At 38.7% G+C, this 27,905-nt stretch overlaps 2 protein-coding genes across 2 annotated transcripts; both read right to left on the bottom strand.

Annotated features, from left to right (window-relative positions):
- Positions 1-823: 823 nt before the first annotated feature.
- Positions 824-16,882, bottom strand: LOC115928485 (adhesion G protein-coupled receptor L3-like). The gene is made up of 14 exons (XM_030995718.1): positions 16,779-16,882; positions 15,830-15,971; positions 15,320-15,369; positions 14,144-14,279; positions 13,485-13,588; positions 12,506-12,608; positions 11,633-11,783; positions 10,997-11,066; positions 8,875-8,941; positions 8,313-8,404; positions 6,917-7,043; positions 2,763-2,933; positions 2,069-2,087; positions 824-1,103 (listed from the first exon to the last, which is right to left on the bottom strand). Exons 1-14 carry the CDS (start codon positions 16,880-16,882, stop codon positions 937-939), a joined length of 1,503 nt encoding a protein of 500 aa, XP_030851578.1. The 3' UTR covers positions 824-936.
- A 320-nt stretch (positions 16,883-17,202) lies between these two features.
- LOC115928484 lies at positions 17,203-26,741 on the bottom strand. The gene is made up of 11 exons (XM_030995717.1): positions 26,630-26,741; positions 25,016-25,201; positions 24,124-24,210; positions 23,565-23,757; positions 22,867-22,973; positions 22,224-22,373; positions 21,218-21,318; positions 20,247-20,450; positions 19,708-19,764; positions 18,933-19,035; positions 17,203-17,374 (listed from the first exon to the last, which is right to left on the bottom strand). Exons 1-11 carry the CDS (start codon positions 26,739-26,741, stop codon positions 17,208-17,210), a joined length of 1,467 nt encoding a protein of 488 aa, XP_030851577.1. The 3' UTR covers positions 17,203-17,207.
- Between the last annotated feature and the right edge of the window lie 1,164 nt (positions 26,742-27,905).

Raw genomic sequence — 27,905 nt, 5'->3', positions numbered from 1 at the left:
CTCGATGTAAATCAGCCACTGGAATACTTTTGGCTTCTTCGCCTAAATCATACACCCCTATACCTAGACAATTCGGCATAGTCAGGGCATCACTACAAGCAAAGGTATCTTGGTAGTAGTGGTAGTAGTCTGGTCAGGGGTAGTAGGAATGACCTTGCTCTTTAAAGACGGGCATGGTAGCAGTTGATTCGGAGTAGTCAGGCTCAGGGGTGGCTCTGTCTCGTCGAATAGAGAACTGGTACTAGTCCTATCCGGGGTAGTCACTTAGCTATAGGGATAAACTTATAGTCATGAAGAATCAGTAGCAATCAGATTCCGAAAAGTCAGTCGAAGGGATAACTCTGTTCTGTGACGAACTGGTTATTGTCCGGTTCAGAGTAGTCGGCTATATTCTCCGCAGACTCAGCAATAGTCTGTTTCAGGGTAGTCAGTTGCAAGGATATCCACAATCTCTTCAGCTAAAGAGTTGGTAGTCAGCGGCTCTGATCACTAAGATCTATTCAGCGGTATGTAGTCCCTTCGTGGGTTCAGTAACACGAATAAATTTGGTATCTTTACATTTTCAGAAAGCGTAATAATCTGGTTCAAGATAGTCAGCGGCAGGGATAATCCCTGGCCTCTTCCACCGTCGAATTAAACAAAGTCCGATCGGCTATAAATTATAGTCAGCTACAGGGATAATCTTGGTCTATGTACAAATCTGAAACAATCTCATTCAGGGCAGTCAGTACTAGTGACTGAGTTGAAGAGCGGTCAATAGTCCTGCTCGAGGGATAGTCAACGACAGGATAACCACTTTATCTGAAGAGTTCACAGCAGTCTGATTTTAGAATCGTCACTTGTCAGGAAAGGTAAACGTAAGGAAAAGGTAAGTCTTGAGTCTGGACAGTTTAAAAGCGGGTCTTATGATTTGGATATAATTATTCCGCTGTAGACTTAATAGTAGTCTGGTTCAGGGTAGTCGGAGGGAGGAATCACCTTGGTCTCCTCGGCTCCATTACGGTTGTAGAGCCAGGACCTGGGCTTGCCATCATCCTCATCGACGTCCTGTACACAGACCACGGGATGAACCACGTCTTTCTTCTTCTCTGAAAGAGCAACAGCTGCAAAACAAAATATTGCGGAGGTATTAGTATGGCACGTTTGCAAACACTTTCAAGGAATCTAGTGGTGGTGGTAGTGGTGTTTATTAATACCTGACTGCTAAGAAAGCAACCAGCGGACCAAAGGCTTTAGCTCCTCTCCGACGGACCTGGTATTGAGGATTAATCCCTTACCATAGAGCACTTCGAACCCGGGTCATCAGATTACGAGACCACTGCTCTACCTATAGTGAGCACTTATTTTTTTTCTATTTTGACCCCGAAAATTTGAAAAATCGCGCCGGCCGATATTTTGTATTTATTACCCCCCCCCCCTTTATATCCGTTTTTTTTTTTTTTTTTGGGGGGGGGGAGGGTCAGGGGGGGGGGGGGGGCCAAGGCCCGCTCGGTTCCCCTAGATCCGCGCCTGGCCCTTAGGAAGAACAGGACTGATGCTAATGGGGCCTCCCTGGTTAAACAAAATTATTATTATCATCCCCTACCATGCCGTGTCCCATCCATGGCATGTGTATTCACGCTACTTCATTGACTATCTGAAACTTCCTTTTACTCTTGTAATGCAAACAAAATATAAAAGATATAAAAAATATTAGATTTGACCACCTCAATGATTATTCATGATAGTCTTTGAGCAGCAAGGCAGGTGATCAGAGGATGCCCTTTTTAAGTTGTCGTGTTTTCATTTTTTTAGTTATAATCTATTAATCTGTTTATTTCAAATTAAATAATAGTGAATAAATGATAATTTATATAAGTCTGCACCAACCCAAGATTAATACTGTAAAGACCATACAATAACACAAATCCTATAACAATATAGATATGTATATTTATCATATACATTTTTTGACAGGTTGTAGTGACTCGTAAATGATTGGCAGAATTATAATGGAGAGCTTCATTTTGTATTATTTGTTTGTGTCCTTTAATCATTATGAATAGAACATGAGTCGTAGAATACTTACTGTCAGGTTTCTTGTTGGTCTGTAAAAATAGATGGGTTAAAGAAAAGAAAAGAGGAAGAAAAAAATAATGGATAAAACGTATGTTTAAAATTGTAGGGAAATGAGACGATAAAACCCGAAGGAAACAGATCGAAAGTTTGTCTCGTTTCTGTGTCGTCTGTGATTTGAACTTATTTCAGTGGGAACAAAGATTGAAGTCCACAACACTTACAGACAGGAGTAAGCCCTTTGGAGAAAAACACCGTCTTTGATAGAAAACATAAATATATAAGATTTCAAACATATTTTTTTTTCAAAGCACCCATATGCAGCTTCCGGCCATCCAAGTTTAAACGGGCCGGAAAATACCAATTTATTACACTAACCGACATTGATAATAAATAAATAAATATTTTCTATTTCCGATTGAATAACGTATTGTGTTTATCAAAAGTTGTGGATCGACCCCCTCCCTCCTGCCGCTCTTTCTCCACAAAATTATGTCCCGGCGAAAAATAGGAAAATCTTTTCATGAATCCAATTTAATGTGGAGTTCTGTAAGGTTGTACAAAATAATGCCATCAGCATTACCAAGGGGAATAACTGAAGTTCCCACGAAGAGTATTTTGTATGAAAGTAAAATGGATTATAAGAGGGGAAATAAGATAGTTTGGTGAGGAATGATTTGAAAAGTGTTGTCCAGTCTTTATCTTACCGATACTGTTGAGCTTTGAGTTAAGCTGTACACATTGCTACCGACGCGAGCGACAACTTCGAGTCTGACCCTTAGACAATCAGGCAGGCATGGCTGACGAAGTAGAAACTTGGCCATCTCCTTCTTGATTCGGTCGTTACCCAAACAGTGATAGATGAAGATGAACATTCCCTGAGAAAAAGAGAGAAAAAAATATCATATAATAATTATAAGAGGTCGAAGTTCAGTCTCTTAAAAACATCAAGGAGATAGACGATTCATATCAAAGGTAGACCTGAGCAGTTTTATCTCTCAACTTGAAAATGATTCCAATAGCAACAGTGCACAATTTAAGGATTTTAATAGTGCGATGAAACTCCTATTTTACAGTGCAAAGTGACCTTTTTAAACAAAACGATGTCCCTACATTGATATGATTTTAAATCACATTTCCATATTGTTTTTTTATTTTTTAAATACTATGAGACGTGATTTGGATATTGTAATGGGACCCAATCCATATTTCAGAGTGTATACTTGTTTTGATAGAGTGCCTTAAGGCCTTATTCTATCAAATCAAACTCGAGACTGTTCTTAAGCTTTATTTAACCCGAGTGTATATTTAGCCCAAGGAACTAATATGAACTATGGCTGGTCTAACTTGATGTTTAATAAATTCGACTTAATAATCACGTTTAAAGTCATCACAGACGTCAAGTTTTAGAACAAATAAAAAAATACCATAACATTATCATTCGGGGTAGCCGAAATTGTACAGTTTACGCAGGCGCGGATCCAGGGGGGGGGGGGCCGAGCGGGCCTTGGCCCCCCCCCCCCGCCAAAAAAAAAAAAAAAAAGAGAGAAGAAGGGAAAGAAGGGAGAAAGGGAAAAGGGAGAAAAAGGAAAAGAAAGAAGAGGAAGAATAAAAGTAAAGGGAGAAGAAGGAGATCGGGGGGGGGGGGGCGAAAGAGCCTTGCCTCCCAGGCTGTTAACCCCCCCCCCCCCCCCATCAAAAAAAAATAAGAGAGAAGGAAGGAAAGGGAAATAAAAAAAGAGGAGATACTGGCGTACTGATAGAGGGGGGGGGGGGCTTGGGGGAAATCAAATTCAAACGTGGTTTATTTCTGATTCCACAACGGTGTATTACAAATAATGCTGAAATGACATAATTTCCGAAATTTTTCCTCACTTTTTAGTAAATTATACGTTTGTATGTGTTTGTTGGAAAATAACAAAATTCCTAAATTTACAACCAGGCAAAAAATATGATTCTTGAGATTCCTACATGTCAGGGCCCGAGGTACGAGATCGAGAGCCTCGAGGCATCAAAATATGCTCATCTGACCGTGATTAAATGCCTAAAACCCCTTAGCTTCCGGGGGCTTTACCCCCTGGATTCCATCTAGGGCCCTACGGCGGGCCCTTAGTTGATCATCTGACGGTAATTTAATGCCTAAAACCTTTGATTTTTGGGGGCTCCGCCCCCTGGACCCCACGCCAAATAGTGACTTGCCAGTGTCACAAAATAATAAGGTATACACAAAAATATGCTCATCTGACCGTGATTAAATGCCTAAAACCCCTTAGCTTCCGGGGGCTTTACCCCCTGGATTCCATCTAGGGCCCTACGGCGGGCCCTTAGATGATCATCTGACGGTAATTTAATGCCTAAAACCTTTGATTTTAGGGGGGCTCCGCCCCCTGGACCCCACGCCAAATAGTGACTTGCCAGTGTCACAAAATAATAAGGTATACACAAAAATATGCTCATCTGACCTTAATTAAACGCCTAAAACCCCTGAGCTTCCGGGGCCGGCTCCGCCGCCTCGACCCCACCAGGGACCCTAAGGCGGGCCCCTGAATGCTTATCTGACCGTAATTTATTGCCTTAAACCCCTGAGCTTGCGGGGTCGGACAAGGTATCAAGATGTGTTTATCTGACTGCAGGCGCGTAGCCAGGGGGGGGGGGGGGGGGGGTGGCGGTCCCCCCAATCGAAAGAGGACGTAGGAAGAAAAAGGAGCAGACAAAGAACATCTTTGAAATTCAGACAAGGATTAAGAGTATAGAGAACGGTACAACGCATCGTTTTCTTTCTCTAATAATAAAACGTCAAAGCCTCGCGCAGGAGGGGAGGAGGGGGGGGGGGGTATGAATTGAGACGAGGATTCAGAGGCGAGAACGGTAATACGAATCTTTAATTATTTAATGAAACGTAAAGCTTATGCGCTTCGCGCGGGATGGAGGAGGAACTAAATTCCGATGAGGATTATTTTCGAGAACGGTACAATGAATCGTCTTCTTCTTTAATGATTAAATGAAGATTAAAAGCTTCCGCGCCTCGCGCGGGAGGGGGGAAACTGAATTCAGACGAGGATTAAGAGTCGAGAACTGTACAACGAATCGTCTTCTTTCTCTAATGATTTAATGAAACGTAGAAGCTTCCGCGCTTCGCGCAGGAGGGGGAGGGGGAGGAACTGAATTTAGACAAGGATTAAGAGTCGAGAACTATACAACGAATCGTTTTCTTCTTTAATGATTGAATGAAACGTCAAAGCTTGAGGGGGGGGACTGAAATCAGACGAGGATAAAGGGTCGAGAACGGTACAACGAATCGTCTTCTTTCTTTAATAGTTTAATAAAACGTCAAAGCTTCCGCGCTTCGCGCAGGAGGGGGAAGGGAGGAACTGAATTTAGACAAGCATTAAGAGTCAAGAACTGTACAACGAATCGTTTTCTTTCTCTAATGATTTAAAGAAACGTAAAAGCTTCCGCGCTTTGCGCGGGAGGGGGGGGGGGGAAATGAAATCAGACGAGGATAAAGGGTCGAGAACGGTACAACGAATCGTCTTCTTTCTTTAATAGTTTAATAAAACGTCAAAGCTTCCGCGCTTCGCGCAGGAGGGGGAAGGGAGGAACTGAATTTAGACAAGGATTAAGAGTCGAGAACTGTACAACGAATCGTTTTCTTTCTCTAATGATTTAATGAAACGTAAAAGCTTCCGCGCTTTGCGCGGGAGGGGGGGGGGGAACTGAAATCAGACGTGAATAAAGGGTCGAGAACGGTACAACGAATCGTCTTCTCTTTTTAATAGTTTAATAAAACGTCAAAGCTTCCGCGCTTCGCGCAGGAGGAGGAGGAGGGGGGGGGGGGGACTAAATTTAGACAAGGATTAAGAGTCGAGAACTGTACAACGAATCGTCTTCTTTCTCTAATAATTTAATAAATCGTAAAATTTTCCGCGCTTAGCGCGGGAGGGGAAAAACTAAATTCAGACGAGAATTATTTTCGAGAACGGTACAACGAATCGTCTTCTTTCTTTAATAGTTTAATAAAACGTCAATGCTTCCGCGCTTCACGCAGGAGGGGGAGGGGGTGGGACTGAATTTAGACAAGGATTAAGAGTCGAGAATTGTACAACGAATCGTCTTCTTTCTCTAATAATTTAATAAATCGTAAAATTTTCCGCGCTTAGCGCGGGAGGAGAAAATCTAAATTCAGACGAGATTTATTTTCGAGAACGGTACAACGAATCGTCTTCTTTCTCTAATAATATAATGAAACGTCAAAGCCTGGGAGGGGGAAACTCGCCCCCCCCTGCACCGACCCCCCCCCCCCGCATTACGTCACTGTTGGTCACCATAACGTACCAATATTTGGCTCGCATAATTTCAAATTTGGCCCCCCCCCCAAGAAATCCTGGATCCGCGCCTGGTTTACGACGGTCTCGCGAAATGATGCCCTGGGCCCCGTCTTATAAAGAGTTGCGATTGATTCGAATCCGTCGCAAGTCCTCCAATCAATCGCAAGTTTACATTCTCCTATCTCTTATGTTCATAGTTGCGATTGATATCAATCGCAAATAAGTTACGATTAATCGCAACTGTTTATAAGACAGGGTCCTGGGCTGCTGGGCATCATTTCACGAAAGAGATTTGAATACCAACCTTAAGTGAAATACTTAAGTCATTTACTAAGACAAAATCATACTTTACTTTAGTAAAATACTTGAAAATTAATTGAATCTCAATTTTGTCTAAGTAATTTACTTAAGCCAAATACTAAGTAAAAAGTTTAAATTTAGTACTTCAGTATGGAATTGAATACGGGGCCTGGTATACAGATGATGTTTTACATGCACACATTTGACATCGTAACCTAAGGGCGTGTCCTCACCTGTAAGGAATTGAGTACGACGAAGGCGTAGGCCATGGGTATAGATGCCCCGCTCAAAAAGAAGAACCCTACACCCCATGTGCTTCCAAGGAGGAAGGTCAAAGTCACTGCCCCCTTGATCCATATCCTGCAAATACAGACAAATCATTTACAGCATTACATCAATGCAACTCACTTGGTTCATAATCATCATATCAATCTGGGTCCTGTTTCATAAAACTTGTTCTCAATAACAAGTTACTTTAACTGTTATAAGCTACCGTAATCATGCCAGCTGATTGGTAGAGAGCTAATTTGCCATAGGATTTAAGCATATTTTGTTATTGATAACAAGTTTTATGAAACAGGGTCTTGATAAGACTAATGATTTAACTGACTTGATCTCACAATTAATCTAATGACTACCACAATCAACAATGATAGATTTTGTGATGAGGACAATCAAACACAAGTATATATAGCAGTGAAACTTAACCCATTCAATGTCTAATTCATAACAATTTTGGAAATTGCAATTCGATCCATTTAACAGCATTGGAAACGTTTATATTATCATCCGTTTGAATTGTTCAGCATTATCGACACATCGAACAAATAATTATCATTACTGTACAGTAATGATTATGTTGTGTTATTCATTGTTACTTTTGTTTTGTCGTTATTATTGAATCTTGCTTGTAAGAAAAACTGAACCTCCATTTTGCTAACTATCATGTGATAGTCCATATCAGGACATTTTTGTTAATGTTATTGTTGTTGCCCGTAATACATTTTAATAACAATAATAATACTCAGTTTTTATATAGCGCTTATTAGAATCACTAAGCGCTTCCAAACTTGGAGATTATTACCCCGGCTTTAGCTGTGCTGCCATTGCGGCGCTCTAGCATTTCAAGGTACCCTACCCCCGATGTACATAAACGAAAAACGAAACAAACACAGAAGCACCGTGGTATGCAGCCCTAACCCTGACACTAACCCTCACCCTAATCCTAACCCTAATAGTGCGGTATGGTATGTAATCCCGTAGGATTTTTTTGCCAAAGTTGATTTTTTTTTTTTTTTTTTTGCTGTTTTGGCTTCAAAAGGGTCCCAATTGCCCCAAAATGACAGGGTTCAAATTGTCAGACCCCTCCTTCATTTCCTGGGAGGTCCATATTGGGCGCCAAAATGGCATATATAACGCGCAATAGGGAAATTTGGTGTCTTCGGGAAAATTTGAACCCCACCAATTTCTGATAGCTTGGACCCCAATGAATCCAAAAAGGCAAAAAAAAAAAAAAAAAAAAAAAAAAAAAATCAACTTTGGAACAAAAATCTTACGGGAGCTGTTTCATTGACATACCGTACCACACTTTAACCCAATTTTTGAAATGAACTCTTTATTTCAAATTACTTGATATTCTGTGAGTTGGTGGCGTCCTTGCTGACTGCAGCACGGCCAGAGTAGGCGATACGGATAGACACTACCAAGAACACGAAATTCACCTGGAAAAGAAAAATAAATATACTGTGATACCAGTCAGTCATGTACATGTACACCCACTTCGAAAACCTCTTTTTGAACAAAAGATAATCTCATGTCATCGCTAATATTATCATGATTCCTTTTTATTTTATTTGATTGGTATAGCAAATATTCACCATGCATCTGTACGACCATGGCAGTTGTACACATACAAATTGTAAACATCTAAATGAAAGGAGAATTTCTCAACTTAATCCTATTAATTTTTGTCTCATCATTTTTTTTTAATTTCAAGATTTTGAAATGATACTATTCAATATTACGATCAAATGATTTCAATAGTGGCAATGATTTTTTTTTTTTCACGTTCCACAGGGTTCTTTATTTTCGAAACAACTGTTGGCAATGATTGACTAATTTCTTATACATAAATTAAATGATTAAATGTCACTTAATTTTTAATGAAAAGAATTTGAAATCCATTCCTTACCAAGATGATGAAAGCGACAGGTCCAGCAAAGCTCCAGATGAATCCACGATCGGTAGACAGCCAGCAACTAGTGGTAGATAAATCGATATACTTGATTGGTAAATAAAATACAATATTGTTGAGATAGCCCTTTGAAGATTAACAGTAGTAGAAGAAGAAGAAGAAGAAGAAGAAGAAGAAGAAGAAGAAGAAGAAGAAGGAGAAGAAGAAGAAGAAGAAGAAAGAAGAAGAAGAAGAAGAAGAAGAAGAGAAAAAGGAGATGAAGGAGAAGAAGGAGAAGAAGGAGAAGAAAAAGAAGAAGAAGAAGAAGAAGAAGGAGAAGAAGGAGAAGAAGAAGAAGAAGAAGAAGAAGAAGAAGAAGGAGAAGAAGAAGGAGATGAAGGAGAAGAAGGAGAAGAAGGAGAAGAAAAAAAGAAGAAGAAGAAGAAGAAGAAGGAGAAGAAGGAGAAGAAGAAGAAGAAGAAGAAGAAGGAGAAGAAGAAGAAGAAGAAGAAGAAGAAGAAGAAGGAGAAGAAGGAGATGAAGGAGAAGAAGGAGAAGAAGGAGAAGAAAAAGAAGAAGAAGGAGAAGAAGAAGAAGAAGAAGAAGAAGAAGAAGGAGATGAAGGAGAAGAAGGAGAAGAAGGAGAAGAAAAAGAAGAAGAAGAAGAAGAAGGAGAAGAAGAAGAAGAAGAAGAAGGAGAAGAAGAAGAAGAAGGAGAAGAAGAAGAAAAAGAAGAAGAAGCAGAAGAAGAAGAAGAAGAAGAAGCAGGAAAGGAAGAGAAGAAGCAGAAGAAGAAGACGAAGGAGAAGAAGAAGAAGAAGAAGAAGAAGAAGAAGGAGAAGGAGAAGAAAAAAAAGAAGAAGAAGAAGAAGAAGAAGAAGAAGAAGAAGAAGAAGAAGAAGAAGAAGAAGAAGAAGAAGAAGAAGAAGAAGAAGAAGAAGAAGAAGAAGAAGAAGAGGAAGAGAAAGAGGAAGTAGAAGAAGAAGAAGAAGAAGAAGAAGAAGAAGGAGGAAGAAGAAGGAGGGGATGAAGGAGAAGGAGAAGAAGAAGAAGAAGAAGAAGAAGAAGAAGAAGAAGCAGAAGAAGAAGAAGAAGAAGAAGAAGAAGAAGAAGAAGAAGAAGAAGAAGAAGTAGAGGAAGAAGAAGAAGAAGAAGAAGAAGAGGAAGAGAAAGAGGAAGTAGAAGAAGAAGAAGAAGAAGAAGAAGAAGGAGAGAAGAAGGAGGGGATGAAGGAGAAGGAGAAGAAGAAGAAGAAGAAGAAGAAGAAGAAGAGAAGAAGAGAAGAGAAGAAGAAGAAGAAGAAGAAGAAGAAGAAGAAGAAGAAGGAGATGAAGGAGAAGAAGGAGAAGAAGGAGAAGAAAAAGAAGAAGAAGAAGAAGAAGAAGGAGAAGAAGGAGAAGAAGAAGAAGAAGAAGAAGAAGAAGAAGGAGAAGAAGAAGGAGATGAAGGAGAAGAAGGAGAAGAAGGAGAAGAAAAAGAAGAAGAAGAAGAAGAAGAAGGAGAAGAAGGAGAAGAAGAAGAAGAAGGGAAGAAGAGAAGAAGAAGAAGAAGAAGGAGAAGAAGGAGATGAAGGAGAAGAAGGAGAAGAAGGAGAAGAAAAAGAAGAAGAAGGAGAAGAAGAAGAAGAAGAAGAAGAAGAAGAAGAAGAAGAAGGAGATGAAGGAGAAGAAGGAGAAGAAGGAGAAGAAAAAGAAGAAGAAGAAGAAGAAGGAGAAGAAGAAGAAGAAGAAGGAGAAGAAGAAGAAGAAGGAGAAGAAGAAGAAAAAGAAGAAGAAGCAGAAGAAGAAGAAGAAGAAGAAGCAGGGAAAGGAAGAGAAGAAGCAGAAGAAGAAGACGAAGGAGAAGAAGAAGAAGAAGAAGAAGAAGAAGGAGAAGGAGAAGAAAAAAAAGAAGAAGAAGAAGAAGAAGAAGAAGAAGAAGAAGCAGAAGAAGAAGAAGAAGAAGAAGAAGAAGAAGAAGAAGAAGAGGAAGAAGAAGAAGAAGAAGAAGAAGAGGAAGAGAAAGAGGAAGTAGAAGAAGAAGAAGAAGAAGAAGAAGAAGAAGAAGGAGGAAGAAGAAGGAGGGGATGAAGGAGAAGGAGAAGAAGAAGAAGAAGAAGAAGAAGAAGAAGAAGAAGAAGAAGAATTAATCGATTGCTTACTATTGCTCTTGTCCGTACCCTTCGCCCTTACTTATCCCGCCTGCTACAGCAACCACGATTGCGGGCAAACCTGGATATAAAATTATATGAAAGAAAGAAAATATCTGAACAAGTAATAAACATTGGACTTTAGCTCCCCCCCCAAAAAAAAAAACAACAACAACAACAACAACAACAACAAAACGAATGAAATCTACCAACGTGTAGAAGAAGTAGGAGAATAGGAGGTCACGCCTCCCCTAAAAAAAGTAAAGGCGTAAATTATATTAAAATAATAGTATTCATCGGATTTACAGAGATTTGTCAGCACTCGTAGCATTTCGTCAAACTGTCAACTAATTATTCATATTAAATTGTTCATTATATTCACTTTGTTGACCCCCCCCCCCCCCCATTCCTCCTCCCCCCCCCCCCCCCCATGGAAAAGAAAGAGAAGGGAGAAAATGGCAATGCTCTTGCTAACACATCCTTTCCACTGCAACATGACCTGACTGTCAAATTGTCTCGGATGACCACAGCATGCAAAGGTATAAAGGGTAACACCTCACACTCATCACAACTTACACCGACTTTGCACTTACCGTAGAAAGGGTAACACCTAACACTCATCACAACTTACACCGACTTGGCACTTACCGTAGCCTGCCAGGTAGTATGGTAACACCTTACTACTGGTTGAGAACACGTGTACCAGCATGATGTATAGTTGAATACCCTCCAGTGCCATCCATGCAAAGGAACACAGAAAGGTGTAGTGCAGGATGGCGGCAATCACTGAGCATACAATCTTTAAAAAAAAGAGTAAAATTGATGATTAGGTGAAATGTTTAGATCATATAGTATCCTATATTTCTACGTGTGCAGTAAAAAAGACGTGATTACATATTAAATTAGGGCTACAGTGTGTAAACAAATTCAATTTGTAGGAGATGAACTGATATTTCGAACTGCTCAAGCTTTAAATGGATGCAAAACAATAATGTGGGGGTAATGTAACGCGCCGTCTTCAAGATAATCATAAACTGTTTTTTATAAACATACAGTAAAGAGCAAACAGATATATTCCTGTAGAAAAATTATGAGACCCAAAATAACATATTTCCCTTTTCAGATAAGCTTAAACGTAGGGTAGATGTCTTCTCAGTACTAACGGGGACTTTTAGATTTGCACGACGACAACGTGGGCTGCTATGTGTGCCTTAAAAGAGCGTCACATGTAGCAGTCGACGCAAATCTAAAAGTCCCTAAAATGACCAAAGAGAAGACATTTCAAATCATTGTAAATGGTTTTAAGCAGGGAATCGAATCAATACTGCTAATACATTAGCAGAACATTATCCAAGCAACCAAACACGAACAAAGGGTCAGCAAATGTATACAGTTATAATGTATTATGTTTGAACGAAGTGCAAACAGTAATATGCCAACAGAAATTATTAATTTAGCGACGCCCCTGAGTGTCCTGTGTTGAGGACGGCACAATAAGTTTCGATGCCTTATCATACTCACAGCGTTCTCCGTTCTCTCCACACCGACTAAGAAGAGAAGTTGAGCCGTCAGGAGGGAGATACACAGATTGCGATGGATTGTTGTTCGGGTATTCCGTAGTGATCTACATGCAAGCAAGGGTATAAAAATACTAGGATTAACATTATACCAGAGCAGATTACACGAGATTGGAAGAAAAATAAGAAAGTACTGCTAAGCATAGCATGCAAGCAAAGAAAACATTGAAATGCAATAAATAGTTTGTTGTTGAGTCATCACTCAAGTAAATTTAAACAAAGAAACAAGCCCTAAAAACTTGATATGCTTCCATCTTTAAACCGGAGAGGAAGAAATACAAAAATTAGTTCAGTCGGTGCTATATCAAATTGAATATAGGGATGCTTTTGAATGCGAGGAATGAAATCTTTGACCAGAAAGCAAATATGTAGGCTTACATACCAAACGCATATGTGGTTGTTTTGCTGTGATTTGATATTAATATTTCAATCCAATAAAAGAACTGACGTATGGGGAAAGTTTATATTCTAAAAATGTATAAGACACATGGAAATTGTTGCTTCCGTGGATTTGATGTTTGATCAGAAAATAAATCGATGTTTGTCCAAAATGTAGCCAAATAAAAGAACGTACATAAGTATAAGTAACACTAATTATATTCGTATGTAGACCGCTAACTATTAACGTCTCACGTCAGGCCTGCATTGGCGGACAAATCAACAATATCAGTTCTGAAATATTATAATAATTAAGCGCTCTTAACCGTCACGCATTGGAGCTCATGCCGCTTCGACCTGATTGTCCCAGTTAAAGCGGAGCCACGAAGCCAACATCACTAGCGCTCAAGCATATTAGGTACCCATCTAAACCTGGGTGGAGAGTAGCAAATGTAAAGGAATGTTTTTCCAACACGGCCCAAGGAATGGTGCTGCGCTGGTTTTCGGACCCCGCACCTTTTGATATGAAGAAAGAACTGACTTACTTGAAGAAACTGAAGGCGAAGACGCAGATAGCAAGACAACCGATGGACACAGAGCAGCCTACGATTGTTAGTATCTCCAGAGCTGTGATATGGGCATCAGATATCTAGAAGAAGATTATAAAGAGATAAAAGTGTCAACCGTGCACACTTTGTTTTGTTACAAGAAGATGAACATGTTCCGAGATTCGGAACTTAGTACACGATTTTAGTGACATTCTTTATGATGCATATTGAAATCTAATTTCATTTTAAGCATAAAAAAAAGACCAATTCATTCTTGAGGAACAACAATTTAAATCCGATGACCAACATTGATGTATATCTTGTTCATTGGCTGAACAATAAATGATTACATTGCATTATAAATATAACATATGAAATAATAGTACATAGATTTAAAATTGAAATTTGATAGTTTTATAAATGTTATCATGATCTTCATGTCATTTTAATTCAATTATTTTCTTCACAATTCCAAGATGGTGTTAAATCAAATAAACCTCATTTCATTGTCTATGTAACTCTTTTATGAACCGACTGCGAAATATCATTATCTGATTGATACACGTCTGTAAAAACCCAATACACACACACCCACACACACTCATTGCCATCACTCAAACTAGTTATGAGATGGTCAACGCAACAAGTTCACTTACTTCTTGGTAGACGCCTGTGACGTCGAGGAGGATGGCGAAGTTAGTAAGATGGTCGCAGGCACATGTGGTATGGGTTCGATTACTCTTGACGACCACGCAGCCATTCGATGACCAGGAGCCCGAAGGCGTCTCCGTCCTGAAATTTGATTTGATTATTTTTTTTAATTTTTTTAAATTATTTTTTTTACCGACAAAAAAACAACAACGTGTTGGTGATATTACATAAATGACAACATGTGTAAATGGAATAGCCTTGTTCGCCTAGCACAGCTGTTCCGGTGATATCAACGAACAAGACAACATGTTGTCATTATACTGATCCTTGACATATATTTTTACATTATACCAATATTCTTAAATTCAGAAAACATATCTCACCTACCCAGCCGCCGCCCCCACCCCCCCCCCCCCCCCGGCCTCCCCCACCCACTCCGTGATCGGAGGGATACCATGCGTGTTACCAAAATGTTCGGTAAAGGGGTACTTTTCACGCACCAAAGTTCGGCTCATAGTACACAAAAACCCGTTTTACACACCGGACTTAGGGTTTTTTTTCAAAAGGAGGGAACATATAATTATGCGTACCCTAAATAACAATGAGTGGGGGGGGGGGGGGCGGGACCCAGCCAAAAACAACCCGTATATGAGTCAACTCTAACTCACTTGTAACTCGCTTGATCCTGGGTTCTTTAGTAAACTTTGATTTAACCCCATGTATAATACGAATAGACAGACATTCATGCGTCTCTTTGATGAAAGGATTGACCTTGGTATTCGTATTTATTTAGCCTTTGTGTTGACTGCAAAACTAGTAATAATAGCTTCAAATGGAGAATATGCTGGATATCCTTTTTATTCACCTGCATGAGCAAAATGAACACTGTGCTAAAACTCAATATACAGTCAAACCTGCTTTAGTGACCACCTGTCTACAAAGACCACCTGTCTACTTGGACCACATTTTTCCCCCATGAAAATGGTTTCTCCTTGAAACATGTACTAAAGAAACCTGTTTACAAAGACCACTTTTTGTGTTTCCCCTGGCCGGTTGCTATAGACAGGTTTGACTAATTATGTAATTATGTTTGTGTCTGTCTCCAGGATTTTCATCAACCCTTTTCTGCTAAGTTCATAGGTGTGATGACGGATACCAAAGATATACTCCAGCCTACTTACTTGTTGGTCGAGTCCCAAAATGCGCAGCTCACTGAACCTGTGAGGTTTGTCTGAAAATGAAAATTTAAAATCCAATCACCTAAGCTTACTAGCCACTCATCAGAGACATATGTAAACGTTTATCTAGATAAATGCTGATGAGTCCGTTTCCAAAGAAAACAGATCTAATATCTAACATAAACCTCTTAAATCCTTTGCAAACGCAGGCACGTAGCCAGAGTTTGATGTTTTTTTTTGTTTTTTTTGTTTTTTGTTTTTTTTTTTTTTTTTTGTTTTTTTTTTTTTTTTGGGGGGGGGGGGCACATACATGTAATCGATCGAGGTCAAAAAAGGGTCTAAAAAAGTTCAACCGATGCAAAGTGTGAGGTTGTCCTGCTTTTTCGATGCTGCCACTGTGCAACGTTTTCCGGTAGATGAGAGTGTGTATTTGGGAATAATATTAGTTTACTTTTGTTAATTAATGAGCGAAGAATACGAGCTGGTATATACTTTTGGAGGGTGATTTCTTACGTTTTCGTGCTTTAGGATGAACTCGAATTTCTCTCCTCTTGCAAATGTCTTGACTGATGTATTTCCCCTGGATGCTGAAGCCCCGAAGACGATGGTGTTAACTACCGATTTGTTGATCAATTCGTCTAGATCTGATGCATACCTTTAATAATAGAAATATAGATATTAATCAGACCCGTTTTGAAAAGACAAAGAAACACGAATACTTAAGAGAAACGACAAAAACTAAAATCAGTTTAGTTACGAAATGTTCAAACTGTTTTCTGAAACATAACACATTACACCTTGATAAAGAACTGAATAGATTTAATCCAAGAATGTAAAACGTCTGATCCACAAACATAAATACGTCAATTTCGATACAAGTACTTATATACATGTACATATTCGCATATTTTCAAGAAAACATGGAAATCTATTTCATAATGATAATGAGCAACTATTACTGGGTAAGCAAATTCCTCAACAAAAATTAACCTGATATTCTAAAAGATAAAATTTTAGTAATATGACCGATCAAAATAACTGTTATAGTGGCTCGTTTTTTTTATTTTGGAATAGACAAACGCAGTAATCTATAACCATTACCATTTTGGTGAGAGATTTACATTGTCATCTGAGCATTTTGCAAGTAGTTTATGCAACCGAACTTGACGAAGTCCCTTGAAAATGGTTGCATCTTTTGGTTCCCGAAAAATGAACTCAAGGGAAATTTCACTTTCCTATTGTATGCTCCATAAAAAAATCATGTTGGAATAACGAAATACGTCATTGCCATGTTTGCACATTTCAATAGGTAGGCTATCGAAATTGCGTTAGATTGATTTTCAAAAGTAGTCGCTATCGTGATCTTCTTGCATGCAATTGTCAAATACTTTCAGACCCTTAGTGAAGACAATTGCAAGTATGCGATTGGAGAGTTTATGATAAGAATATAAAATTGTCATACTGTGGTTGAAAGATTCTGTTTCCGATGTTATCGATATTCTTGTATTCCAATAGAGCGAGTGTACTCTCTGTTGATGTAGGAAATAAATGATATAGAAAAAACATGGTTAACAGTGGATCTGTACATCTGCTTTCATTAAAGCGTGTTCCATTAATATAATTAATTGGTGAAGACGTTTTTGTGTCAATCCGGATGTGTGACTTAGACTATTGGAATCATTCAGACAAGGACGAATCATAATGGAAGATGAAATCAATTTAAGATGATAAGGGGCTTGTATCGTCCAAATGACGTGTTTTGGGAGGGAAAAACTATATTTCGTGGGTTCCTTGTTCCGTGCACTGACTTTCAAATAATTCCCTAATCTGCTAATTACTATCATATAAAAAGTGACTGGTTATCTTGTTCTTCTCTCAGCAAATATGTCCTTCATATAGTACGGAAGTAGTTACTTGTATTGGATCCATCGTCGAATGCCGAGGGTGGCATGGTGGCTACAGCTCGTGTATTCGTCATGTTCGTATTTGTAAACATCTTGTCGCCAGGGTATGAAAGAGACTGCTGACGGCCGGCCGGTACACTTCCACACGTCATGTCTATAAACAAAAAATAACACAAAATATTACGTGAGATGCTTAGAAAAATTATGATTGAACTATTAAAGGGACTTGGTTACATTGTTCAGATGAGAGAAAATGGTGCTAAGGTAGTGAATTCAATGATAAATGTACAGTTAGAGATATTCTGAAAGTTTAAGTGAAAACAGACCATTATTAATGATAACAATTGGGAAAACTGATCTGATCGATTCTGCAATTCTCCCAACTATATTAATACAATTTAATTATATTTTAGGTGATTGTAAAACGTCACAAAACTATGTATTGGCTCTATATACCATCCCAGACATTAAAGTGTTCAAGATTTTTTTTGTAAAGCCTGTCTTTTGTCTTATTTTCATGGGACAATGTTTGGTAAAATTCAAAAATGATTGGGAGAATTTACTGTTAGAGGGTGTTGACCAGTGACGCCTCACAAGAAACTATAAAATCTTTGTGGTTTCAGAATTTTTTTTCAGGATTTTTTGCATGCTAGAGGGTTTGTACAGTATAAGGAATATAATCAGTTAACATTTCATACAAAATTTGCGCAGTTTTTTCATCAACCTTCAACGATGTTACCGAGGCACTTTAACGGAATTTGTATGTATCAAAGAATTATGTGGAGATGTCGTATAAAGCAGGGCTCCCACTTAGCCGAGTTGGAGCCTCGAGTTGTGGCGAGCTGGCGCGATCTTATGGTGAGCAGTTTTATCATTAAAACATATTTCTTGATATCAAGAATTCAATTCTTGATATCACGAAATCGAATTCCTGATATCACGAATTCGATTTCTTGATATCAAGAATTACCATTGCTTTACAACGTAAAATTATTTCTTGATATCAAGAATTGATATCAATTAATAATAAAACGGCTTGCCATCAGATCGCTCCAGCTCGCCACAACTCGAGGTTCAAACTCGGCTAAGTGGGAGCCCTGCTTTAAGAGTGGTTCATTCACTTGACTCTCAATCTTAGGGTTGAGGGTTCGATTCCCAGCCCGCCACTAACGTACTTTGGCAAGACAATAATCCACACCTGCAACTCTCTATAGTTAAGTTAAAATGGGATCTTATGAATGGCTGAGGTAATGATAATTGCAGGGTCCGCAGGAAGAGCATTATTGATAATGATGTGGCCAATTATTATTATAATACTATTATTATCATTAGTATTATTATTTTTTATTATTATCATTATTATTAGTAGTAGTAGTAGCAGTAGTAGTAGTGGTGGTAGTAGTAGTAGTAGTAGTAGTAGTAGTAGTAGTAGTAGTAGTAGTAGTAATAGTAGTAGTAGTAGTAGTAGTAGTAGTAGTAGTAGTAGTAGCAGTACTAGTAGTAGTAGTAGTAGTAGTAGTAGTAGTAGTAATAGAAGCAGTGCTATAATTGGTATTATTTCTACACAAAATATTATTATTATTTTCATTATTTTAACTTGTATTAGTAATATTTATGATTATATTTATTATAATCATGGTTGTGTTATTATTGTTATTATTATTCTTGTCGTTGTTGTTGTTGTTTTTGTTTTTGTTTTTGTCCCTTCTTACCGATAGTGTCGGTGGAGACTGTTCTGGCAGTGTTCTCTTCGAGTTCTTCAGCTACGATAAAGGCGACGTCGTCCATCACTGTGGTGATGTTGACTGATACGCTCTGTATTAGCATACAAGGGACATTAAAATGAAGGTTGAATTAAAGTTCGCTCAGACATGACGCGGTAAGACGCGGTAAGACGCGGTCAACCGCCGCAGTTTTTCAAATGTTAATGCGTACTTAAATGGCAACTGCGGGCAACAAATGTCTTACTCGTCTTCACTTGGCTCTGTGTGATAATAAGATACAGAAATGTGTAACGTTTTGCACTTTACGTCATCATTTAAAAAAATATTCGCCTTTGTTAACCGCTACAACAATGATTTACGATAAAGATGAAAGGTAATACGTGATATTTCTCATCCTGTGTATGCCACTTCGAAAAAATATCATAGTAAAATTGTTTCCTAAAAACAGGATGACTCTTCAAATAGTCTCATATTCGAAATATGACAAGGAAATTGAAGGAATACCTGACAATTTCGGACCAAACTTTCATGGCACGTGAGCAGTGCATGCGATTTTGAGCAAGTCCATATTTCTTTTAAAAAATCAATGTCAAAACCTAAAAGTATATTTATTTCTATATATTACATAACCAACCTTTTCTCAATTGCTTCCGGACAGTTTAAAACGCAATGTAAATGTTTACATGATTGTGTTGAAGGGTAAATAAGACGAATTTATTATCATAATTATTACATAATTATTCAGCCATCTTGATTTACTTACTTTCTGTTGATCTTCTCCGTCTGAACTAAGAAGCACGCTGCCTATACTCAGTGTGCGCTGTCAAAAGGAAGGGAAAACAAGAATAGCTGTATCATTTACAAGTTTGTATAACTTACTGAGATAAGTTTAGGAGATCTTGTGTAGACCAGTTTTGGAAACGCCCCCTCTCAAAAATTGAAATGGAAGCTCTTATTACATGTGAAAGATTATGTTTTGACTAATACGTGATGATACAAATTTTGCCGAGAAACAGCCTACTAATTGATATAATTGGTAAATTATCATATCGATCAGGCCTGGATAGATATTGAACATCTGGGCATATACTTCTGCTTTGTTGCGAATTTAAGTTGAAGTATTGCCATCTAAACGTCTGAAGGCAATATTTAAACAATATTGAATGGATATTTTGCACCCAAATCCCTTGAACTGCAATTTTACCACTACCGGTCTATATCTTTAAAACTGTCTTAAAACCAAAAATATGTCTGAATAATCATCTCCGTTAAGCTGAAATACCACCACATAATTATGTTTACCTCTGCAAATGAAGTAGCAGTATCGATACGTTCTTGATCAGTCTTCTCTGAGTCACCCAGCTGCTTTTTCTGGAGTTGATTCAAATCGGACAGGAGATTAACGACCTCGTTGTCTTCTAACTCCGTCTTCGTGCTGCCATCTTTGAGTAGATATTCGATGGATGCCGCGATATCCACCGCTTCTTTAGTTCCCTCCAAAATTTGCTGGATGGAAGATTAAAATACAGGCCCACTCTTTAACGCGTAATCCTCTGTTGGAAACCATACATTCAATACTTTATGGTTTCATGGTTTATATTTATGTATACCTGATTGCTAAGAGAGCATGCTGTAAGCAAGCAACCAGGGAACCGACGGCTTCTAGTCCTACCCGGGGGCCTTGGTGATCGACTGGGTTTCAAACCCGGGACCTCCCTGCATGGTACGAGATCATTGCTCTACAACTAAGCCATCGCGACTGAGTTTCGATTTCTTAGGAGGCAGGATGGCTAAGTGGATCGAGCACTGCTATTAACTGATCCGGAAGGTCCCGTATTCGACACTGAGCTTGTGTCATGGTAAGGTAAGACACAATATATTCCAAATTACTACTTGTGGTTGCGTAGAGTTCATCGTTACTTAATTTCGGAGAGTATTGAGTAAATTAATAGACTCTTCATCAACAAAACCGTGATTTTCTCCGTTATTTTTAATTACTGGCAGTGGCGCAGCGCGGTGCCAGTCTTTCCTTTCATTTTAAGCAGGAACGTGTTTACGGTTCCCTGTTTTATATCAGCAACAAAACACATTGATAAACTTAAGCTACTAAAATCGTGGCATTTGATTGACTACTCAGCAAATTTGTTCTATAACTCTGGCCGTGTTATTGATGACAATTTTCATGAAACAGTGCTCAGTTTCATTAACCTGTCTGACTTTAAAAATTACCATGATAGGCCTCTACACATAATTATCTAGGTGTTTATAATTACTTCATCCAGTTTTTGAGCTTCACTAATTTCGGTGCATCCGGACTTATCGGGACCGTCGTCTTGCCACATGCCTCCTTCTAAACACGAGAATGTCACTTTCCCTGCGAGTAAATCAAGGATAGTTAATTGCTAAAAAGTACTATGTCCCATAACCGTAATCAATGGCTCTCGATAGGCGTATCCGCACTATGAATATGACGGACAAAGAAAGCGGACAAAATATACAGTTCCTCAGGTAGACAAAGGAACATCCCTTCACTGCTATTAATGTAAAAAGGTGAATATGCATGTGACACCTGTTCTACACATTTTTACATAATAGCAGTGAAGGGATGTTCCTTTGTCTACCTGAGGAACTGTATATTTTGTCCGCTTTCTTTGTCAGTCATATTCATAGTGCCGGCATCGTTTAAAGAAACCATCATTAGTTCAATTTCGCCGACATCTATAGGAGCGTGAGATATCGGTAAACGTGTTCTTAACATTGTTTCAGTAAACAATGCCAAGTTGTTTTACGATTATAAGCATGGAATATTTGGATTAATATGCGGCAATGCCTCGTTCTTAGTCAGTTAGGAGAGCTGATATTTTTTAAGGAATTCATGTTTATCCTTTATTATTTGTGTCATGATTCATTATGACACATCACTGATAGCAGCCAATAGGAGAAGCTTTTATCAGTGGTCGACCCAATACTATGAAAAAATATTAACATGCATGCAGTGATAATCGTTTATTAAAAAATAAATCGAAAGGCAGAAAAACAAACGACAACATCAACAAAATTAACCCATAGTTTGTAATTCTTTACTTTTTACTTCTTCATATTTCTCGAGCAAAAGTATGACCTATTTAAAAAAATTAAGGGTTGAGAATTCTTCATTTGGGAAAAGCAGAGGAAATAGTGTTAGGTGTTAGAGGAAATAGGGTTATATGAGAACTTGGCATCATTTCTCTTTCTGATAAGAGGTAGACGTACTTGTGACGAATGAAAATGAAAAATTACCTGTAAATCCTTGAGGGCAGGGTTTGTCGATAGTGGTATTTTCTGGAGTAACCTCATATGTTGTATTCACGTAGACTCTCTCACTACAGTACATAATAGGAGCTTCTGTTCGAGCTGTCGTGTAGAGTGCATTGTAGACGGCTGGGTCATCTAAAGACAGAAGTTATTTAAAGAAGTAATGTTTCGTTTTCGTATTACTTGAGCAATTTTCCGGTAACTGTAACTGTTCTCGTAACATTGTGTCGTTTAGGAGAAATATCATACCAGGTACACATTTTTGACATACTGGCTTACCCGTCGCTGTCGGAAGAAAAATTGTGACTTCCCTCCCTTTTGCCGCAACACCCCTCACATTTAAATGCTCAAGCGTAATAACACGTTCCACATTCCCTGATCGCTCTATTTGGTCCGCCACGCCCTTTCCCATCACAATGGAATAGCCACACCCCACTTAATATACAACGGGACACTGGTATTACACAGGATTGACTGTGAATATTACATTCATAGCATGCGTATCAATTTTAATCAACTATTATAGGTAGTTATCGACCCAAAATGCAAGAGTCATTTCGTTGTCGATATGATCCCTAGAAACGAAAATAGATAAAGCGAGGATTAAATTGACAAAACTCTTTCTTACCTATCACACATTGGTATCGTAAGTCCAGATGCTTCTGGGGGATACAGGGGTTATTCTGGAAGAACCTGTTAGTTACTGTAAGATCGCAGAATGATTCCCCATTGCACCTATATAGGATATAGAAGTAAAATATAAAATCTGTTGTTTTTGTTGTTGGTTGTTGTGGGGTGTGGTGCTGGTGTTCCTGATTCAATAATATTGTTAATCGATGATTGGATATTTGTTGACATATTGTGTGAGACGATGTTGCCCCCCCCCCCCTGTGTTGACATGATTATTGTATTTTCAAGCAGCTATTTTATTCTATCCAATACAACTTCTTAATAATTGTCTAATTCGGTCCTTCTGTCTCAGGGCGGGTAAATTATTGTCATAAACGGGGAGGGGGTGGTTTCCCATCTTATTTTATTTGGAGCATGATTTCGGAAATCCAATTGGCCATTCGACCCTCTCTTTTGTCATCCCTCGGAAAGTCTAAATATTGCTGGCCTTTTTTCTTCTTCTCTGGACTATATACAACGATTTGTATTTATTAAAATAATATACGTGTCTATATACTATAGACATGAACAAAGTTATAGGCAGCGAGGTACTGCCGGACTTTTGTCTCGGATTGTAATGATTTTCACCACTTAAATTACAAGCTTTTCACTGTCAAATACAGACATAAGTTCGCATAACCAACATTTCTGACTTACGCAGCGGCTGTTTTCTCCAAGGATGTACGTGCTAAACAAGTCTGACCAGCTCCTAGAAAGTTTACACCATCATTGCACGTCATGTTGTCATGAAATACACCGTAGGCGGCGTACTCTATGCGAATCCGCTTCTGTTCGACTGCGCATGACACCTGAATGTTTTCTCCCTCGCAGAATTTGTTCGCTTTGCTGTCTATGGGTTTGTAAATTTAACACATTTAAGAAGATGAATAGTAAATTTTTAGTGATAACATATAAACAAAATGAGAACATGTTATTAATGAACTAAATGTAAACGGTTAACTTTCATAAATTGCATTTATAAGGCATCGATTTATATATATCTTTGTGAATATCGATGACCGTTATAAAAGTCATATTCTTCTTTAATGAACAAATTATTTCGAAAGAGAATCGAAATGAATCAACATTGCGTTTGTATCAAGTTTAGTTTAAGTGAGTTTAAGAAGAAATATGCGAAAGTGGGCAGTATAAAAAATATTATTGGGTAAATTTGTACGTTTAGATGTAAATTGGACAAACTGCCTTTATAACTTACATGTTCCAGACCCGTCAGTTTTCTCACAGAAGGGCCCGTAGTACTGGGGTGGGCACCGGCACTGGGAGCCCCAAGCATCGTAACCCTCTGTGGACATTGATGAGACATTTTACTAACTAGACACATTATAGTAAGCTGAGCAGGAAACAATATTTCCCGCAATATGTTGATAATTATCAGTAACGTTGGGCAATGGAAAACTTCTAAGTCTATCAGCAAACGAATGTATTGAACAAATTATGCAATACATTTCAAACGTCAAAATGGCTATTAAAAATGAATTTTAAAAAAATGAAATGTATTTGCATGGTCATCCAGATGATCTAGATATAATTATGTCAAAGCTGAAGTTTTGCTGAATCAGGTCCGGTTCAATCCTTCTATAAGGATAATATTTCGTTCAAGAGGCAAGCATTTTGGAGAAAATGCTGGTTTATGAGTTTTACCTTCTTCCCAATAAAATTCTAATTATTTTAAAATTATTGATATCCGTTATCCCTCGGTCACCAAACGCAATTCTTTTTGCGAGCTCGTGTCTTTTTTTTCTCTTTTTAAAGTAATAAAGTACAATTCTTATTTCATAATATTTCAATTAAGGTGTTTATTATATACTTGCTACGACAAAACTTTCCATAAGATACTTGTATAACCTTGGCACGCATGTATACTCACCAGGCGCATACGCAGGATTTTTTCAAGGGGGGGGGGGTTAACATTTATGAATCGGGCCGAAAATTTCGCAACGACTCAGCCAGCTGCTGAATAAGGGGGGGGGGGGGGGTAGGCCAGCCATGGGAATATTTTTTTTTTTAAATAAAAGGGGGAGGGGGGTTTTCACACAAAAAAATACTTAACCCCCCCCCCCCCCCCTGTGTACGCGCCTGATACTCACCACAAATGAAGCCGTAGGTGGAGTTACAGGGTTCCTGTTGTGGTTTACTGACGGTCATACCCTTGGAGTAGATCATACAATCCCCGTCCTCACTATCCCCTACACCGGCGTCAAATGTCCCATTCAACGGATACCACTTCCACTCCGAGCTGGCTCCGTGATAGCGGGCACTCACCCAGTAGGTTGCTGGTGGTTCGAATGAGAAAACCAAGAACCTCATTTAAAGTGTGTTCAGAATAAACACAAAGAAACTTTTGTCGATTTTCTTTGTACACCATTCTTGTCGTAATATATGAAATACGTTCAATTAATGGTAGATAAGCATGGCGTAATGCTATGATTATCAACACCACCATTCCATCCAGCTATTAAGGTCGCTTGTCCGGATCTGACGTTGCCTACCAGATTGTGTTTCTTCTTCTTTACCCGTCGTAATAAATCATCTTTGGTAAGCTGATCTCGGTGAGGGGGAGGGGGAGGAGGGAGAGGGGGATGGGGGGGGGGTGAGGTAGCAATGGTGTTGATCTGCGCTTCACCCACACCAGATGCCTTGACAAGGATTATGTCAATGTTTTTTTTAGTTTAGGCCTAAGATGCAACATTCAGTGGGACTGTGGGAGTGTCGTGGTCGAGTGGTTTAAGGCGCTCGACTGGAGATGCGAAGGACGAGGGATCGAATCCTGACACGGCACTAATATCCTTTGGCAAGATATTTACCTGCACTTGCTACTCTCCACCCAGGTGTTAAATGGGTACCCGGTAGGATGTGAAAGTTAATGTGGTTAGATTAGCAAGTGTGCGCTTGTAAAATGGCGACTGGCTTGATGCTCCCAGGGAGTGGAACATGTGCGTACATTGTGTGCGGGTAAGCCTGAATCCAATGTCCGGGTAATAACATCTCTGTATTAAAAGCGCTTAGGCACATCGTTGGATCGATGTATTGAGCGCTATATAAACACGGAATATTATTATTATTATTAATATTCAAAAAGGGGGCATGGGATGACTGTGGCCACTAATTATGTGAGTACTTGAAGTCAGAATATACAATATTTAAATATTCAAAAGATAATACTTATGAAATATCTATATTAGAGATAAAAATACCACGTGCAAACGATCATGGAAATGTCTAGTATATTTCCTGAACCTTATGCATCTTATGGCAATTTTATACAGCTTTTAATCTAAGCTTTTTCTAGGTGAATTGTATATATTTGCTCTTAAACGCTGCAGGGATTTACACGTTGAAAATCTACAAACTCGTGAAAGGGCAAACATTTTATGAATTTTTTTTAATTGATAACATTCCTAAACGTATGGTGACAAAATATTCTTAATTAGCAAAATACAGTCTTTTCTTTTCAAATTTCAAATTTGAAATTTGCAATGTTCTATTCACCTCATTTGTTTTGTATACGAGTCTTTTGATCTGAAAGTGTGCACATACTTACATAAACTCATCTTGCTGCTCTTTATAAAATTTGAGATAAGGTTTTGAGCGCTTGCTAATATCTGGTAAGAGCTTTGAGTTCTAACTTTCAAAAATTTAATTAGTGCAATGGACCCTAATGGTGATTTTCCACTATTTTCTTGGCTTTTTTTTATACTTACAACCGCTAACGGGAAAACCGTTTACTCCAAATGTCTCCTCGGTTTTATTTTCAAACCCCACGAGTCCTCCACCTTCTTCTTTACAATACTCGTTCGCTTTAGCCCATGTCATCGGTGTGGAGGATACGTGTAAATAAAACACACCCTCGTATTCTATGCTGACCCCATCAACTGGTCCTGAAAGAGCAAGAGGGAGAAAGAGAGAGAGAGATAGAGAAAGAGAGAGAGAGAGAGAGAGAGAAGTAGTAGTAGTAGTGAGGGGAAGATGTAAGAGAGAAAGAGGGAGATCCAGAAAGAGGAGGAATGAATAAGAATGAACGAGAGAGAAGAAATAGAGAGAGAAAGAGAGAGTGGAATAATGGTATAAGAAAGGAAGAAAGGGGTGAGAGATAGAGAGGGTGAGAAAGAGATGGAGAGAGGGAAGCAGAGTGGAGAGAAAGATGGAAAGATTAAAGGATCAGACGGAAAAACAAAGTGCGTGGATTACAAGCTTAATTATAGTTATGTAAAGTAAATGGCAGGCTTGTCGCTCTATGTGTTTCAATAACATACACATTAGAGTGATATTCCTATTTAAAAAGGTTTTTTTTAGGACACCTACCCCCTGGACATCCACCCCCGGATAACCACCCCCAGCTAAATACCCCCTAGGACAATTACCCCCTAGGACAACCACCCTTTAGGATGACTACCCCCGGGACAACTACCTCGGACAACTACCTCCAGACAACTACCCCCTACGACAACCAACCTCTAGGACACCTACCCCCTCGGACAACTATCCTAGGGGGTAGTTGTCCGGGTGGTAGTTGTCCGGGATTAGTTGTCCTTGGGGTAGTTGTCCTTGGGGTTGGTTGTCCTAGTGGGTAGTTGTCCTTGGGGGTAGTTGACTGGGGTGGTTATCCGGGGGTTGATGTCCATGCAGGGGGTAGGTGGTCCCGATACGTTAAAAAAAGACTTTACCAATAATAAACGTTAAATGAAAATATACATGAAGATATATATTTACCTAAGATAAGCCAATATGATATACATGTAGAGTATAATTTTGCCATAGGTTAATATATTAATGTTTAAGCCTCGTAATCATCGTTATTCTTATATTACAATCGATAAAACTTTATACATGCTAGTCACAAATTATCACTAGCAACCGTTGATTTCATAGATGTGTTCAGCTATGTTGGGGGTCATTTATTCGTGATTCAATCCAAATCGTAATTAGCAGCAATTGCTGTATTGTTCAAATTTAACAAACACAAATACATAGAATAAC

This window comes from Strongylocentrotus purpuratus, unplaced genomic scaffold, assembly GCF_000002235.5.
Source record: "Strongylocentrotus purpuratus isolate Spur 01 unplaced genomic scaffold, Spur_5.0 spur5_scaffold_3, whole genome shotgun sequence".
Lineage (NCBI taxonomy): Eukaryota > Metazoa > Echinodermata > Echinoidea > Camarodonta > Strongylocentrotidae > Strongylocentrotus > Strongylocentrotus purpuratus.
The sequence above is the reverse complement of the archived record's forward strand: the minus strand, read 5'-3'. Positions and strand labels throughout refer to the sequence as shown.